A 19,157-nucleotide genomic window follows, 5' to 3' on the forward strand; every position below is an offset into this window, starting at 1 on the left:
AAATGTGACATCTCAAAGAGATGTAAAATAAAAAGAACTAATTGATAACAAAAGCAAGACCATCCATGATTTTATTATGAAAACACTCAGCAACTGTATTTAACACAAAACCAGTAACTCTTATTTTTCTTTCCGTGTACATGCTCATTATTATTCCATTTAATTTACAGAAGGGCTATGTAAAATGAAATTAAAATTAGAGAGGAAACAAAAGGGAGGTTGAGGCATAGAATTTTCTTAGCAAGCAATGATCACAGGAGACAGCACAGATTGAACAGGGATTCAACAGGAGTGACACCTAGGGATAAAGGTAAACAGTAACTTTTTCCTTATCCATTAGATTCTCCATGGGGCTTTTTTTTGTTTGTTTTAGCAAAACAGTTTAGAGTATCACAGTATACAGGAAGACTAAATGGTAAAGAATGTTTCACACACCTCCCCCCCCCCCCCCCCATTTATCCCTGCTACTGGTCCAGGATCCAAAACTTCAGTTAACATTCAATTTCCTCTCTCTCATTCATTGATAAACTATACAGGACTATACTGTACATGGAGTTAAAATTACAAAAATGTCATATTTACAAAATCTGTACACATAGTAAAACTCATAAAATCTTCATCTATGTATCACAAGTTGCGACACCAAAATATTAAAAATGGGATAAAATTATACATTTGTCTTGTCCATTTTTAAAAAGGGTTCAATATTTCAAAGACAGACCATCTATTTCCCCCAAATAGGACTGGTAAGAGAACTAGAAACCTAGAATATCCTCCTGGGATAAAATGTCACAAGCAGCATCTCCCAACTAGAAAGAAGCCTATATCCTGTCTGCTGGGGTGGGGTGTGCAGTTAGCATCTATGTACAGAAATAGTGAAACTACAATAAAGGATGTCTTTGGCTAAACCTTTGGCATAAATTAAAGTCATACATCAAAAGTTACAGAAAAGGTTTTCCTGGTGATGGCAGAGCTCGGGAATTTCCTTCTGAGATACCATTATATACAGCTGTTCTTTCTCTAAGGAAACAGAACAGAATAAGGGATTTTGGAACAGGCAACACTTTCTTCATTAAATTTTTCCCTAGTATGAAAAATTGTATTAAATCTTTTCACTAAAACATAATTCAATCATAGAAATAACCTCTTCCAGAATTTATTGTTATTGTTTCTGAAACTGCATATGAAAAAAAATTAGTAAACCAGCCATGGGAGAAAAAAAATTGTTTCAGCATATCAAGTACATATTAGTGCAGGAAGGTGGATAAATTCGATCCACTGTATAAATAAGCTTTATGCGCAGCGTACATTAAATAACCATCACCCCACTTACACCCAGTACACAGATGCTCCTCAGTAAAGATAAAACGTTTATCAAGTAATTAAAGTGTATGTAGTGCAAATATTACAACCAAGTATTATGCACGTGCTACTTGCTTGGTCTAAAGTTACACAAAGATGTGGTGCCTGAAATCATGGACATATATACATTCTTGTCACACTTGGTACAATGTCCTAAGCCACAGAAATACTGATGTGTTTATAGATACACACACACACACACACACACGTTTTCTTAAAATGTAACCACCACATCAATACAATAACACAGACTAAAATCAATACCTGCTTCCAGATGCTCCAAGGCTCAGAAAGTTTGTGCTTTTAACTCTCGCAGTCATTACGTGCCCCTCTTCCATTTCCACCTTCTGCCAGCTGAGAAAGAAGGACAGTCTCTTTGGGTCTGTGCTGCACAGGATGAGGGCAACGGAGAGGAATAAACGACGGCACAGGCACCTAAGCTGCTTTCCTCCATCAACAGTTCCATGCCCCATGATGAATGGTTGAGAGAATTTCCCCTCCACACCGTTCCTGGGTGGAAAGGCTTACTGAAAAAACTAAATCATAACATGCTTTCCATATTATAAGTGGCAGCAAATCAAGGCACGCTGTACTAATTTCGTAGCATTGAGATTAGCTGACTTTGTAGGGGATGCTCACTGGGGAAGGTCCAATGTTCTCAACTGGCTGCTGGGCCGCGTTGGGCCATACAAAGTAACAGAAGCTATGTGATTATTCTGCATCACCTGCAAAAGGACAGCAGGGAAAAAGGGAAATTAGAAGAATTGCACACCAAACAGGAACTCTAAAGAGTGAAAATAGTGAATATGGAACTGATCTGCCTGAGGAGGGGGGGGGGGGGGGGAAAAGCAAGCAACAAGCTCTTGGCTAGTTCCTAAAAATGGTCTCTAGATCTAAACATGCTCCACCACTACTCAGAACAGAGTGCATGCATCTCCCGCTAGAACGAGTTCTAGGTGCCAAACTTGAAGTTCCAGCTTTAACATGCAAATATACAACCTCAGAGAAGTTGCCTGTCTCTGCCAGTAAACTCAAAAAGAAAAAAAAAAAGGGGGGGGGGGCCTATAATTGAAATGGGAAATAAGAAGCCAATCATAAGCACAGCAAACTCCTCATCTTCTCTTGCTCAAGCAAATATGAAAAGTTTTTCTCCTAACCTCAAAGATCATTCGTTGCAGTCCAAAGCAAAAGGTTGACCCAAATGGGTTAGTGTTGTTTGGAGATGATGACCTGAACAGAAAAGAGGGGGGGGATAAAGATGGAGGTATGAGTATTGGGAACATTTTAGGGATGAATAACCACTCAGTGATACAGGGTAAATTACAGCATCTTTATCATGGCTTTCATCAAAAGAAAACAAATCTATGTTATGCAACACTACTGCTAGACTCCCAAGTGAGCCAGAGGATACCTCTGCTTCATGTCACAGAGCCATTATTAATACTCAGGGAAAAAGTAATGAACAAGTTACTAACAACCTCAACAGGAAAACTCTCTTTCACTTAACTTGAACAGGAAGAACCCTGAAAATAAACAGATCCATAGGAAGAGAGAAGCACCATGTAACTTACTATAAATTATTTTTGTGCAAGATCCTTTGCCACTCTTAAATCTACTTTGTCTCAGCCTCTACCATATGTATTTACTATATGCTGTCTATTAATCCACTGGTTTTATCATGTTAATTAAATTACCCCGTAAGATGCTGAAATAAAATAATCCAAATTTTATTAAACAGTATTTTTCAATATTAATGTATCTTGGACATATATATGACAATGGCAGACTCCTGCTGACTGCAATGGATTTTAGATTATAGCCAACACCACCACACCCCCCACACCCCCGGAAATATTTATCTTTTGGCCTTTCTTTTAACTGGTCAGTTCCTCAGATTGTATGTCTGAGACATCTGAGATGTGCTCAGTAAAGCAAACTCTGGTTGAACTGCTCTCTACACCACAGATGAAAAATAGAAAGGCTCTAGGGTAATCACTATTTCACCTCAGCTTTACTTCACATAGCTTCTGCTCTAACGATCTCACTGGCATAAAACAAGAATAAAGGGGAAAAAAGAGCACAATGATTTAGGGGAAAAAAGGGAAAAAAACACCCCCAAACCTCAAAGTCATATGAAAGCCTTTTGAAAATACCTTGTTTGCTGTATCTGAAATTGCTGCAGTATTTTCACAGTACCCATGACTTACACTTGTCCTGAGATAAATCATAGTTTCATATCATAGAATGGTAACTCTACAAACAGATAATGCCTATTTAACCCAAGACCCAGCTCAATCCCTGTAGAAACACAGCAACTGTAAGGACTATTCCATCTTCAGTCAGCCCAAAGGAACTGCAGAACCACCATGTACGTTCATAAAAGCAAAACTTCTTCAGACAGACTGCTCTCATACATACTACGCGCTGCTGCAGGATGTCACATTGTTGAAATGCATGTGACTAGTGTAAAAAATAATAATAAAAAAAATTTATTACACAAAAAGAGAGAGTCTACTTTATATGGTGCTTAGCTCTTCTCTGGATTTTACAGTTCAAGGAATGTTGAAAAATTTTTTCATTCTGCATGTCACTATTTCCTCTGAGAGCAGCTATCTAGTCTTGTTAGCAGCCAAAAAGCCTGAAACTTTAACAGCAAAGCAGCCCAAAAGTAACTAGTGCAATAAACACTCTTCCTCTGCCTAAACTCATCCTCTGTTATTAGTTCAATCCCTGCCAAGCAAAATAGAGATCTCTACCTGTGAAGTACCACCGGCTTCTCTACAGGGTGCCCCAGAAGATCCTGAATACTGTCCCACTGTAAATACATGAAAGACTTTGTGTTAAAATGAGACACAGAAAAAACTCTTTTGATCCAGGAAAAGTGTCATAATGTTTGTCTGTGGCATGCTCATTTGCCAAATAACACAGAGGTTTTATTTACACAAGTATTTTGTGACTGGAGCCGTACTCAGTAGTGGAAACTATCCATTACTAGGAAATCCTCTCAGGGTTTATTCTCGTTTTTGTCTCAAAAAAGTTTTGAATTGGAATCTATGTGTCTTACGGGTAAAATGTAGCTGTAGAGTCTTGTAGCATTTCAGGGACACCTCAGAGAACAAAGCAGCTGTGGGAAACTTCAACAAAATATCCTCTCACATACACTTGCAGAAGGAAAAATAGCATCACTGCTACCTCTCCTGAAAGTCTTTCCTTGATTTAAGTGACAAGTTCGGAAGAGGAAAGCACTATTTAATAATTGGGAATGTCCAGCAGTTTTCATGACTCTAATCAGACTTACTAAGAAGCTGCAGTTTCACACACAAGACTGAAATAAGTCAAAGCACTGAAGGGTGTAAGTAATTCAAATCAAAAAGCAAAGAATGGCAGCTTCAAGGTTGCTGACTTCAATTCTTTCTTCCAAGTATAGGACCCAAAATTCACCAAGGAAAGCCTTCATTTGGCACCCCAGGAGCCAGGAGAGAAGCACTGACCCTGGCTGAATGTTAGCTGTAGAGACTCTGCCTAACAGTTTTTGAGAAGTTTTTCAACTTGATGTAGCTCTCAAAGATGCAGCAGCAACTGCCCAGTGGAGAGGTTCATTTAGGCGGTAAGGCTGTACAGTCTTCAAGGAGCCCACTGTCATCAAGAGGTGTCACACCTGCAGTGACATTTCTCTAAGGCCTGCTGGTGCCTAAGAAACATCCTGTTACTAGCACCCTTCAGAAGAAAGTCGAAGAGCACTGGACCTCTTGTTAAATAATACATGTCTTCAAGAACTACATTAAACAGAAAAGCTCTGTGAAAATTCTGTTTAGAAATATCTCTTCCAGATAACATTCATCTAGCACTGCTATTGCTTTCCCATATCATTTATTTTACTGTTTTATTTCTACCTGCAGCTAGCTTAAAACGCAAAGCATGCAATAATGTAATAATTTAGTTTACTTGAAGTGTGCTACTACAAATGGCTTCAATCCTTAACAAAACTTTTGGCCTTCAACTTTTCTATTTTAAAAAAAGATGATACAACCACTATTATTTCTTCAAAGTGCATTTTAAATTCAGCATAGATCATGTAGATGGTTTAAGAAGGAAAGCACTCAGTTCTGCATGGACTTACCTTGCTGTATGTTGTACATGTTTCTGTCTGTGAATCAGCACCATCTATGAAAGAAAACCAGAAAAGCCTTTATAGTTTGTGCTTAAACAGTCTCCTGTATAATCCTTTATTTTGGGAGATTAGTTCAGATAGCAGGAGACATACAAGCATTAGATCACTTCATATACAAATTTACCAGCACTTACTAGCAACCAGAATTATCAACAACACTGATTAAATGCCAGTTCATAGAATCATAGAATTGTTAGGGTTGGAAAGGACCTTAAGATCATCTAGTTCCAACCCCCCTGCCATGGGCAGGGACACATCACACTAAACCATGTCACCAAAGGCTCTGTCCAACCTGGCCTTGAACACTGCCAGGGATGGAACACTAACAACTTCTTTGGTCAACCCATTCCAGTGCCTCACCACCCTCACTGTAAAGAACTTCTTCCTTATATCTAATCTAAACTTCCCTTGATTAAGTTTGAACCCGTTACCCCTTGTCCTACCACTACAGTCCCTAAGGAAGAGTCCCTCCCCAGCATCCTTGTAGGCCCCCTTCAGATACTGGAAGGCTGCTATGAGGTCTCCATGCAGCCTTCTCTTCTCCAGGCTGAACAGCCCCAACTTTCTCAGCCTGTCTTCATACAGGAGGCACTCCAACACCCTTATCCTTGTGGCCCTCCTCTGGACATGCTCCAACAGCTCCATGTCCTTCTTATGTTGAGGAGACCAGAACTGTACACAGTACTCCAAGTGAGGTCTCACGAGAGCAGAGTAGAGGGGCAGGATCACCTCCTTTGACCTGCTGGTCACACTTCTCCTGATGCAGCTCAGGATACGGTTGGCTTTCTGGGCTGCAAGCGCACACTGCCAGCTCATGTTAAGCTTCTCATCAACCAACACCCCCAAGTCCTTCTCCTCAGGGCTGCTCTGAATCTCTTCTCCACCCAACCTGTAGCTGTGCCTGGGATTGCCCCAACCCAGGTGTAGAACCTTGCACTTGGCTTGGTTAAACTTCATAAGGTTGGCATTGGCCCACCTCACAAGCATGTCAAGGTCCCTCTGGATGGCATCCCTTCCCTCCAGCATATCAACCAAACCACACAGCTTGGTGTCATCAGCAAACTTGCTGAGGGCACACTCAATCCTACTGTCCATGTCGCCGACAAAGATGTTGAACAAGACAGGTCCCAACACCGATCCCTGAGGGACACCACTCGTTACTGTTCTCCAACTGGACATTGAGCCATTGACCACAACTCTTAGTGTGCAGCCATCTGGCCAGTTCTTTATCCACCGAGTGGTCCATCTATCAAATTGATGTCTCTCCAATTTAGAGACAAGGATGTCGTGTGGGACAGTGTCAAACGCTTTGCACAAGTCCAGGTAGATGACATCAACTGCTCTGCCCCTGTCCATCAGTTCCATGGCCCCATCATAGAAGGCCACCAAATTGGTCAGGCAGGATTTCCCCTTAGTGAAGCCATGTTGGTTGTCACCAACCACCTCATTGTTTTTCATGTGCCTTAGCATGCTTTCCAGGAGAATCTGCTCCAAGATTTTGCCAGGCACAGAGGTGAGACTGACTAGTCTGTAGTTCCCTGGGTCTTCTATTTTCCCCTTCTTGAAAATGGGGGTTATATTACCCTTCTTCCAGTCATCAGGAACTTCACCTGACTGCCATGATTTTTCAAATATGATGGACAGTGGCTTAGCAACTTCATTCGCCAGCTCCTTCAGGACCCACAGATGGATTTCATCAGGTCCCATGGACTTGTGCACGTTCAGGTTCTTAAGATGGTCTCGAACCTCATCCTCCCCCACAGTGGGACTAAGGTCTTCATTCTCACAGTCCCCGCATCTGCCTTCCAAGACTTGGGTGGTGTGGTCAGAGCATTTGCTAGTGAAGACTGAGGCAAAGAAGTCATTGAGAACCTCAGCCTTCTCCAAATCCACGGTAGCCAGTTCTCCCAATACCTTCCGGAGAGGGCCCATGTTGTCCCTAGTCTGTCTTTTATTTGCTGCGTTCCTATAGAATCCTTTCCTGTTATCTTTCACATCCCTTGCCAGATTTAATTCTCGTTAAGGTGATTATACAAACCTATTTATAGCAAGTTCCAAGTTCTAACACTTTATATGCTTAAGCTGTAATCTTACATAGAAGAATGCCATCGTAAAAGAAACTGTCACAGAATGGTTTGGGTTGGAAGGGACCTTAAAGCTCATCCAGTTCCAACCCCCTGCCATGGGCAGAGACACCTTCCACTAGACCAGGTTGCTCCAAGCCCCTGTGTCCAACCTGGCCTTGAACACTGCCAGGGATGGGGCAGCCACAGCTTCTCTGGGCAACCTGTGCCAGGGCCTCACCACCCTCATAGTGAAGAATTTCTTCCTATTAGTTAATCTCAATCTCCCCTCTTTCAGTTTAAAGCCATTCCCCCTTGTCCTATCCCTACAGGCCCTTGTCCAAAGTCCCTCTCAGATTTCTTGTTGGCCCCTTTAGGCACTGGAAGCTGCTCTAAGGTATCCCAAAGCCTTCTCTTCTCCAGGCTGAACAAGCCCAGCTCTCTCAGCCTGTCTCCAGAACAGAGGTGCTCCAGCTGTTGGAGCATCTCCGTGGCCTCCTCTGGACTCACTCCAGCAGTTTCACATCCCTCTTGTGTTGTTGCCCCAGAGCTGGATGCAGGACTGCAGGGGGGGCTCCCCAGAGTGCAGTAGAGGGGGAGAATCACCTCCCTTGACCTGCTGCTCACACTGTTGGGGATGCAGCCCAGCACACAGGAGGTTTCTGGGTTGCAAGCGCACACTGATGGGTCATGGGGAGCTTCTCATCAACCAACACCCCCAAGTCCTTCTCCTCAGGGCTGCTCTCAATCCATTCTCTGCCCAGCCTGTAGTTGTGCTTGGGATTGCAAACTACATCTCTTTGCTCTAAGTTAACATGCCTAGCACAGCCACTCATTGAGACCAAACACTCCATCACACTTGGAAGGGAAGCTGGCTAAAACTGACACCTGGAGACTCGGGAGGTGGCAAGGCCTGGAATCAGCTAAAATACCACTCTTTCAAAAACAAAGATAGTTTACTTACTAAATAATAAAAAAAAGCTGCAGGCAAGGACAGCAATGCATTTAAGCTTACAGTCTTAAAAAGAAATTGTTTGCTGATGGTTTCAAGTACTGTTTTGTACATACATTTGGGGACTTCTGAATACTGAGAGCAACTTCCTGAAGCAGTGGAAATGGACCTAGGCACTGAAGTCAACATAGCAAATGGTCTTTAATTTGATTGAAAGCTCCTCTGTATTTTCCACCTGCTAAATAAACATGCTGTCTTTATGCTGAAAGAGTCGAGTGTCTGTGCAACTTGAACTCTAGCTGTCATTTTTTTGTCTGGTTGAACTACACAGAAGGGAGTTAATAAAGCTGCATCAGGCACTGCCACCAGAGGGAAGAAGATGGGTTCTTCATAAATTTTATAACATTTGTTTGCAACCTGTTACATGTCCTGAACATAAGGCAGAGACTAGAAAGGTGAGGTTAAAAAACAAAGTGAAACAGAAAAAACCCAGACACATTCAGAAGAGATTCATGGTACTACTTGAGGTGGGGGGGGGGGAAAGGCAGAAATGAATGCCTTTGAAGTACTGCACAATGACCTTAAGGGAAAACAATGTAAAAAGTGCGAACTTTCATGTTTATTCTCTTGGCTGAAGTACAAATCAACTTTCATATAAGCTTGTATATACAGACATTGTTTTTCCAGGTTTCTTTCCTCTACATGCTCAATCTGCTGTTGACAGCCACAGGAGAATTGCACTTTACACAGGGAAGTGCTTTCAGCAAAAAACAGTCAGAATGAGGAGACCATTCCTGGCCAAAACCTACCCAGCATCCAGTATTCCCTGGATAATCAAAATACTCACTTTTCTAGTACACCAGTTAATTCTACATTGAAAGAAGTCTACCTTGATCACTACAATCTTCAACCAAGGTTCCTCATGCTTTGTTGAGATCACTTACAGACAGCTGGGCACATCTTAGTATCTTGTGGAATCAGCACTACTGATTATATATATATACTTTTTCAAGTAGAGATTTTCAAGTGAACACAACAGACAACTGCACACAGAGCCAACATATTCTGGATGTTTGTTCTCATTCCCAGCTAAACCAGTTTATATTTGTAATGGATGGGAACCTAGCTGAGAGTTGATTCCCTCTCATGACTGAGACACATAACAAAGGATGTTATTTGCCACAGTGTATTTGGTATATATGTTTATGTTCATCGTGACTGTTTGTCAGAAAGAGACAGGAAAACATAGGTGTGCAGCTGTTCTATGATCTTCATACTTGGCTGCACTGGGGCACCTGGCCAACGCTCTCAGAGTGGACAACGGTGAGATCATGAGAAACTGCATGGCCCCACAAGTAAACAATTCGAGATTTGGCATAAAGCCAGTTGTTTTGATAAGGGTATAAAAGCAGGACCCTCTTGTGGCCGAGAGAGAAGCCTCGCCTATGGGTGGACGCACCACGTAGGAATTTTCCCAGTTACCTGAGACTCCCGGCATCGGCTGCAACGGGGCTTCCCAGCTTGAAGTGTGGGCCTGGATGATGATTCGGTGGTAACTGGTGATGTATTTCTTCTTAATCTCTGTTCTTTCTATATGGTAATGATTTAATGCATTTCTAACTCTCTCCGGTACTTTACTTATATACCTATATCTCTGATTTGCTTTATTGTACTTATTCGCTATATAGAGAGAGATATTTACCTAATTCACATCAGTGTGCTTGCTTTAGAGTGCTTATTGGCTTTAGTATGCTTGTTTCATAAACTCTGCATATTATACAGCTAGTGTGTGATCACTTTGTGGCATACCCTGTCTGTCAGAAGAATATTCAATATCATGAATAAGCCTTTCAAGAGCAAGCTCAGCATTAGGAAGTTTACCTGTGGATTGGACAGACCAGATCAGACTAACACTGCCTTACAATTTTTGAGCCTCCAGGTACAAGATAACTGATTTTAGCAGAGTGGCAGCATTACAGAAAGTTAGTGACATTGCAGCTAAATATTCAGATGATCCAAGTAAACAAACAAAGGTATTGTAAGTAAAATCAGAGAACTGCTAACCTGTCCCCTGAAGTAGCTTTTTCACTTAAATAGAAACCTAACCCCAAAATTTCTCCTCCGTCTAAATGACTCGCGCTGTTAGCATCCTCTGATAATGAAGGATGCATTAGAAATGAAAACTGATCATACCTCCCCTTTGAGCATGTTGTGGCATGTGCCCCCTGAAGCAGGACAACAGATGAACTACTCACCTTGCTTAATGACTAGTGGAATCTTGAATTCACAGCGATGGTAACTAGAAAGTGCAAATTGTAAAACTATTAGAAAACAGAAAAACCAACATAAACTGCATAGCACAACTTAGGGCTCTTAACCAGTTTAATGCACAAAAGTCACATGAAGAATAAAATGAAAGTGAGAGTCTCAATGCTAATAGATTAAGAAAAGTTCTCATTTCTATTTTCTACATCAAAAAAGGCAGCAGCCTGGGAATGTCCTAACAATTTTCTAGAGGACACAAAAGGTCCTTCAGCACAAATAACTCTGCTTTTAGACAGAGTGGATAGAGAAATACTCAGCTTAGAAACAGTACTATATATTTCTCTGTCACTAACTGCTTAAATCAGACAATCACTTATTCGTTAACTCATATTCCTCCTCTGAAGAGTTTACATTTAAAAAGTATTAAATATATGTTCGGAAGCATGAGAGAAATTTAATTTTTTTTTAATGACTAACTGAAATAATGTCAGGAAAAAACAGCAGCTTACCTACCGGTAAATGGACACTCTTGCTAATTCAAAGTTTGCCTCTAGCAAGAGAGTTTGTGCATTATAGCTGGACCAAGAACTACCTTACCTCATTTACTGCTTTAAGACACACTTGACAATATAAAGGTGTTTAAAAGTAAAAATAAAAATAAAAGTGCTAATGATGGCTGGAACCTCCACAAGTTACCAGATACGCTAAAAGACACTTGGGAAAAAATACTGGAATTCTATAAAGGGAACATAAAATTTCTGAGTGTTTTTAAAATACTCTTAAAGAGATCAATTCTTTACACTCACATGTTAAAGTTGTAATGACCAGGATAATTTGTATGCAGAACAAATTTCTTCACCTTGTGAGTGTTTGCATCAAAGAGAATATCCTGTTGAAGAAAAAACAGACATGAAACAATTTGGATAGAGGAAGGTGGCTTTTCTCAAACTCACCTGAGATTAGTTACAATAGTACCTCTATACAGTGGTATGTATCTATCTCATTGGAACTGAATGAACTATGAAAAGTAGGTATTTGAAAACGAGACTATTTGTAAATTCAAACAAACACACATCTCCACAGCACTCAATCACAACTGCAGTTTCATTTGCTAATGTTGGCAAATATCCTAGGAAGGTCTTGTTTTTCTGCATGGTCTTTACAGTAATGTAGACTAAAGCAAAACATAAGGAGGGACATGAAGGATGAACTTCATCCACAGCTCAGCAAACTTCCACAATTGGTGTTATGGCAGACCCATCTCAGTTCTGTGGGACAGAGGCATGGGTTTCAGAAACAACAACTAGTATATCTATGCATCAGGCATGGCAGAGGGAAAAAACCTAAGAGAATACAAAAGGCAAACGAAGAGCTCTCCACCCACCGGTGGAGATGATAAAACATTACTGTTTGAATTTGCAAGTGCTAGAGAAAAGTCAGTGTTGGTTTTCATATCCAGAGATTCTTAAGGCAGCAATCAAGAGCTTTGCAGTCTCTCATTTCCCACAGCATTTAGCCTTCTGAAAGGATTGCTGTGTAACTACATCAAAACTTTATATGAACGTGTTTAGGGAAGCTTCCCACTCACCACTCCAAGTGTGCAATAATTGAAGAAGTAGTCATTGCACTTTGATGGGACCTGCTTATGGGGCGAGGGTGAATGGATTTTCATCTGCAAGAAACACATTTTTCAGATGTATTTAATACCTCTCATATATATATTTAATAGCTCTCACAAAGATGAATGCCATTAACAACATCCCTACAGTCAAACAAAATCTCACTTAAAGCCCTTTTTCTAATATGCAAGATATTGTGCTTCATGACAGGTCATCAGCTGTTTGCAGTAGCACAATGACACATCAGCTTTTCTCTTTATGTATCTGAAGTAAAAGGGTTACTCACATGCTGCTCTGTAAAAGCATTAGGAAGGGATCAAAGTATATGCTGAAGTTTTTACATAAAATTTAAAAATTAAACAGTACACACTTGCTAAGACTCATTTGGATTCAAAAGTGCTCCAATTTTTAAACCAGTTAAAATGATGTGTGGTTTGAGTGTTGGGGTTTTTGTTTTTTCTTTTTTTTTTTTTTTGGTAGGGGATTGTTTTTTAATTTAAACAGATTTGCATCAAATTAGCTTAAAGAAGCTTTTTAATAAACAAGTTATACAACTGTTCATCCTGGTCTATTATACGTCAAATGAAGCACTCATCATTTGTGCTGCATGACAGTTTAACTTCACTGGCCTTGCAAAATGCAGGCCCTGTGATTAAACTGAGACAGGGCTGAACAGAGTCCTGCACCTGAATGACTTCCCTCACCTTATCTTCAGACTTGTAGAAGACTTTGTGGGGAGACCCCAAGGTGCTCAGCACGTCCTGGCATGAATCGCCGAAGTACACACAACGCTCAAATACCCGCATCTTGGCATCAGCTAAAACACTCGGGCCACAGCCTGAGGAATGGAAAACAACTCAAAATTCATCCTTCCTGATCAGAGAATACAGCAGCAAATCAATACCAAAAGCTTAGCATTCCTCTATTTATCACAAGCCAAACAGCTGCATTCTTTAGAAAACAGTGCCAAGCTACATTTAACCATTTATTTTTCAACAGGTTAAATGTTTCTTATCAAAATGATGTATGTGCTGACTGTTGGATAGATCCCCATCTTAAGCTCCAGCTTCAGCAGTGCTATCTTCCCTCCCTTGCCATTCACATGAACATCACTCATTTTCTTAGCCCATCTCAATTTGATCAGCTGGTTATTAGTAGTAAGTGCCAGGAATTATTTCTATCCCTAAAAATATTCTACTTCAGCAGCTAGAGATCTATCTCCAGCTAAAAAAAGTAAAGCCCATAAAGTGAAATTCCTCACCCATATTAACTGTATCGGAAAACATACATCCTTTACTCTGGATTCCCATAGCTTATTGAATCAATTGCAAGTATGTTCCTATGCAAACAATGTTAAAAAGGGATCTTACTGAGTAGCCATTACATAGATGAATTACTGAATTATGTTACCAGATGCTAAGAACTTGAAAGATTTTAGTTTGCGATCCCATTTACTTTCAGGAATGCAGCATCTTACATTTACAAGAATGCATGTACACATATGCAGCAGTTACTGCAAAATACAGGATGGGGTCTAAACACACTAAGCTTTTCACACTATGCATTATTTATGTAGCTAGTTACCCAATAAAATAAATCAGAAAAATCCAATGAAGTCATCCTTGATTTCTTAAGAAAGAGTTACTAAAAATTAATATACTTGCAGAGAAACTTGTGCTTGAACAGGCATATGTTTTACAAAGGAGTTTCTGCAAACTTTAGCAAGACAAGAACGTGTTCAGATGTCCTGGGTTCAGCTGTAACAGTTATTTTTCTCCTTCTTAGTAGCACTGGTACAGTGCTGTGTTTTCGACTTTAATCTGAGAACAATGCTGATAACACATCCATGTTTTTAGTTGTCGCTAAGTAATGCTTACCCCAATCAAGGTCTTTTCACTCTCATGCTCTGCCAGGGAGGAGGGGCACAAGAAGCCGGGAGGGGGCAGAGACAGGACACCTGACCCAAACTAGCCAAAGGGGTATTCCATACCACAGCACATCATGCCCAGTATATAAACTGGGAGGAGTTACCCAGAAGGCCCAGATCGCTGCTCAGGTCGGGCTGGGTATTGGTTCGGGGGGTGGTGAGCAATTGTATTGTGCATCACTTGTGTTTATTGGTTTGTTTTTTTTTTTCCTTTCCCCTTTTAGTTTTATATTCTCTCCCCTTGTTATTTCCCTTATCATTATTATTATTAGTGGTAGTAGTAGTAGTGGTTTTGTATTATACTTTAGTTACTGGACTGTTCTTATCTCAACCTGCGGGATTTACATTCTTTCAATTCTCCTCCCCAGCAGGGGGGGAGTGAGCGAGTGGCTGTGTGGTTTTGAGTTACTGGCTGGGCTTAAACCAGGACACCAGACTACCCCTCTGCAAGCTTTAGTCTGAACATTAGTGATATATTTTAATAATTATTTTATTGACATTTCCTTTAAGCTGCATATATATTAACTGAACTTGACACTCTACCTTAGAAATGTCCAATTTCTCAAAATCATTTATATTAATATGATGTTTTAGCCAACTCCTTCCCTAATACACAAGGATATATTCTCCCTGTCCTAGGCAGCTCTCCCTTTGCTTCTCTCTTTACAGAGGAAGATAAGTAACTTGAAAACATCTGCTTCCATTGTAATTCACGATTTTTAATTCTTTAAATTTTCTCCTTTTTAACTTTTGCATATTGCAAAAGTATCCCAAGTGTTTCAACAATATACGTACAGTTAGTAGTCAGAACAGGTCAAAGCTGAGCCTGCTAATGAAAATTTGTAAAGACATCTAATTTTTTCTTAAAAACATTGTCAAGTCTCAAGCTCTGGTGACTGAACGAGGCTCCTTTGAGGTCATTATATCTTTCTCTAATTTCTGAGCACCCCCCACCTCTGAAAGCACACATAAGAAGAAGGTACTCATCAGCCTCTGTCATTTCTACTGCTGTCTCTCACAGCAAATGAAAACAGAATTGAATTTAAAGTGCAGTCAAGGCCGCAGCATTGATGTAGTCTCTTGTTGGTATTTTTAAAAGCCTTCCAGAATTAATCACAAAAATATCAACATCATACAGCTCACTGGAACCTCAGAAAATGCATATGTACCTAAGCTTTCTTGATTTCTCATGGTTTTTTCAGTGGTGTACTTGCATCTGTTTTATTCTACACATACATCTGGAGACAAATTCCATTTCTGCAAACAGACTCTAAGGACTCGGAACTACTGAGGACAGGGCTACAGTCCTCTGTGATTTCTCCAGGGCCAGGGAAACACAGCAGCAAGTAGATTCACCTTCACAGGGGTTTTATTGGGTTTTGTTTCAATAGATCAAAATAAGGTATGTAGAACACTTTGAAGTCACCTGTAAAATCATCACAAATAATTTATACAAGTTTATCCCTCTTTTCCTGAGGGAAGCAACCAATTCCATGTTCTGAGCGTCACCAATACCTGCAGTGAGTAGGTGAAGCCGTAAACCTGAGGGTCCAGTTCCATCTCTCAGAACATCAACGTTCTCAGCATACACATTACCAAGGAAACAGCTGAGAGGCATCAAGGGAGCCCTGAAAGCAATCATAATGAACATGCATAGGATTTGCTTCATCTTCAAATTTCCCATTAACAAGCTGGTACCAGTTCACTGGAACAGAGCATGTTAATTTTGACAAAGCTGCATTTAACTCAGGCTGAAGATTAAAAGATATATCAAACACAAGGATCAGAAAGTCTGGGGAAAAAGGAAGAGAAACAAGACCGCACTCACATGCAGGACCTTTACTGTGGATGAAACAAACAGCAGGTTTCAAAGACTCCAGGAATTACAGAAACTGTATCCAGGCCTTTGGATACCTCCCTATGAGGGCATGTCATCTCAGAATTCTCTCAGGGAAAATGGAAGTTGTACATTTTTTAAGGATACCTACTCCTTGAACTAGGCATATCACCCAAATGCAGCAGAAGAGCCTTCTCTGTTATGCTCTTGGGGAGGTACTCCATAGCCCAGAACATGAAACCAGCTTGTGCAGGTACACTACAAACACTTGTGCTGTTTTACTGGGAAAGTTATGTTTTAATTTGATTACAATAATATTTGAGGAATTAATATCAGCCCCAAGATATTTCCAATGGAAGGGATGCTTTTTTGTATATTAGTTTGTATATGCTCTGCAAGTTTCACCGGAAGTAGTAAATGCTCCATCCCTGGCAGCATTCAAGGCCAGGTTGGACAGAGCCTTGGGCAACATCGTCTAATGGAAGGTGTCCCTGCCCATGGCAGGGGGGTTGGAACTAGATGCTCTTGAGGTCCTTTCCAACTCTAACCATTCTGTGATTCTATGATACTTATGTGAATTTCTCCTGTGTGTGAATGACTTGAGCTAAAAGTAAGGCTTTGAGCTCTCATACACACACCCCCCAGAGCCCCATGCAACAAATAGTGCTTTCACTGAACCCATCATGCCACAGATGGGCAGAGACAACAACATTTTCCTGAAGTGCACTTATTTCTAATTAGGAGACAACATCTACACAAACAAGATTAACTCCCTTCTGAGCAGTAATCCAAGCATGTGTTAATCTACTCCTGGCATTAAAACACAACTGTGTCTGCAAAAACTACCACCTTATCAGTTTGGGTATTTATAAGCTGAAAGGAAGAATTTACAGAAGTCCTTTCAATTTTTCCTTGAGTAGGGAACCCCAGGAACAATGTTTTTAGAAAGAACAAAACATCAGATGTTGTACAATAAATTACTGCTTAAAAGAAGACAGAATACAATACCATAGAAAACATTAGCCATATTAAAATATAACTATTCCATTAGTAATAAGACATGAAGATTAGTTTCCTCAGAACACTAAGTTCAGTCAGGTAACTGAAAATATATTTAATCTGTGGTAGATTAGGCATATGGTTTAAGACTGAAAATAAACTCTCTTGCTATACAAAAATAATAAAATGTGTAAGACCCCTGGTAGGACCCTGCCATGACATAAATAATGCCAATAAACTACAAAATTACTGACTGCCTACACCAAGTTTGATTTGTCTAGGGAGAGGCCATTAGCATGCAAAAAAAACCTAGAGTAATAGTCTAACCACACCTTTTACAAGATTCACTAGTTTCCTCCTTTACTTAATGAATTCATTCTCAGGTCAATTGGATCAGCCTATGACAGCTGAGCCAAGCTGACTTTATAGCAACATAAATCAAACCAACATTTGATTCTAAGGTTTGAAGACAATGCCTATGGAAGTTTGAAAGAGGTTGGTATCTAAAGGCATTCTGCATGCTGCCAAATTCATAAAAGACCCAAACTGAACTAAAAAAGTATATGATTGTATTTAACATTCACAAAACTCTAAATAAATAAGGAAGAAAAAGCATATTCTAACTGATCAAAATGGCACGACCAGCTGTACCTACTTGGTGTCCTGCAGACTGTTTCCATTGTAGATGTACATGCGTTTCACAGTTGCACCATGTGGAATTTGGAGAGAGGCCAGACCATGAGCAAAGTTAGGCTGTAGATATACAAAATCATTCTTGTTATGTGACATGGTAGACACTTGAGTTCAAAGTTATAAATTACATTAGAAATACAGCATATGCTTAGCAATTCAGTTAAGTCTGTAGCCAAAGAACAAGGGGAGAAAAACAACAATAAAACCCCCTTCTCGATGGTGTTTCTTCACATTGCACCACTCCTGGATTCTGAAGCTGGGGTGAAATGCTATGTTTATCCACCAAAAGGTGGCACTATTCTGACAATTAGCCATGGTGTGTACTGAGAATTCAAGTTTGCTTTGGTTTGATCACTGGCAACTAGCAATATAAAAGGATTTGTACTGATATGCTGTATTTAAATTCTAATAAATTTGCTATCTTAAAGGTAGAACTTCTTTTTTTTGTCTCCCACTGCATTAATTTCAGCCTTTTAACATTTTTGCTGATTTGTAAAATGCCTTTATCTGATGAACAGAGGCTCGTTCATTAAATAGATTTTCTGCTCTCCTTATCACCACATTCTTACATGTACTGTTTTGATAGGGATTTTGAGTGTTCTCATCAAATCAAAAGTGAGCTAAGTCAGTTTTATTCTTCTAGTACATTAAGAGCCTATTTCCTTCAACTCTGAAGATTACAGGACCTTCTTCAAGACCATCAATGTATTTTGCTGGCATGGGACAGAAAATAAACTTTGTCACACACAGTCAACAAAACCAAGATGCACAATATGCAAACTATTATCCTGGTCTACTTTAGCAGGACATCACATAAACACAAAAAGTTATTCTTAGAAAAAAACAAAAATTAACCCAGAGCAATGACTTTCACTGGTTTAGGTATTTAGAAGGGAATCTGCACTATTTCACAAATCTAGAGATGCCCCAATTTCAACCCTCAAAATACCCCAAAACATAAAAACCTCAAATACAACCTTCTAAAGTGGTCAGATGCAAGATTATTTTTTAATATACTTATGCTCTAGCAACAAAGAAATCTTCTCTAGAACCATGGAAGCGCCTGGGCCATATATACCTCATTTCTTAACCAAAACAGCATAAGTAGGCTTTCATGTTCTCTTCACCTTCAGTTTGTTACCAGCTATATAAAAACCCCTAAGTTCTCTTCAAAGCTTTTTCATTTCCATTTCCATAAGCAGAGGTTACACTGCTTTGCTAGCGAGCTTAGAACTGCTGTATGATCCTCTCTGAACTTGCAAGATTTTG

At 40.0% G+C, this 19,157-nt stretch overlaps 1 protein-coding gene across 7 annotated transcripts in view; it reads right to left on the bottom strand.

The window, feature by feature from the left end:
• Window positions 1-798: 798 nt before the first annotated feature.
• LOC115618939 (UPF0183 protein C16orf70 homolog) overlaps window positions 799-19,157 on the bottom strand; it is a 44,528-nt gene continuing 26,169 nt past the window's right edge. For 2 of the 7 annotated variants that reach the window (XM_030510906.1, XM_030510904.1), the window contains 11 exons: window positions 17,851-17,948; window positions 15,875-15,987; window positions 13,137-13,270; window positions 12,402-12,485; window positions 11,620-11,702; window positions 10,804-10,847; window positions 5,483-5,526; window positions 4,119-4,177; window positions 2,520-2,592; window positions 2,002-2,087; window positions 799-1,885 (listed from right to left, as the gene is read on the bottom strand). In XM_030510906.1, the coding sequence (XP_030366766.1) occupies window positions 1,816-1,885; window positions 2,002-2,087; window positions 2,520-2,592; window positions 4,119-4,177; window positions 5,483-5,526; window positions 10,804-10,847; window positions 11,620-11,702; window positions 12,402-12,485; window positions 13,137-13,270; window positions 15,875-15,987; window positions 17,851-17,948 (888 nt within the window). In that variant the 3' untranslated portion in view covers window positions 799-1,815. Of the gene's footprint in view, window positions 2,088-2,519; window positions 3,616-4,118; window positions 4,178-5,482; window positions 5,527-10,803; window positions 10,848-11,619; window positions 11,703-12,401; window positions 12,486-13,136; window positions 13,271-15,874; window positions 15,988-17,850; window positions 17,949-19,157 lie in introns of those variants that run through there. The other 5 variants (XR_003994869.1, XM_030510905.1, XR_003994870.1 and 2 more) reach the window with 5 other exon arrangements.

This window comes from Strigops habroptila, chromosome W (assembly GCF_004027225.2).
Source record: "Strigops habroptila isolate Jane chromosome W, bStrHab1.2.pri, whole genome shotgun sequence".
Classification (NCBI taxonomy): Eukaryota; Metazoa; Chordata; class Aves; order Psittaciformes; family Psittacidae; genus Strigops; species Strigops habroptila.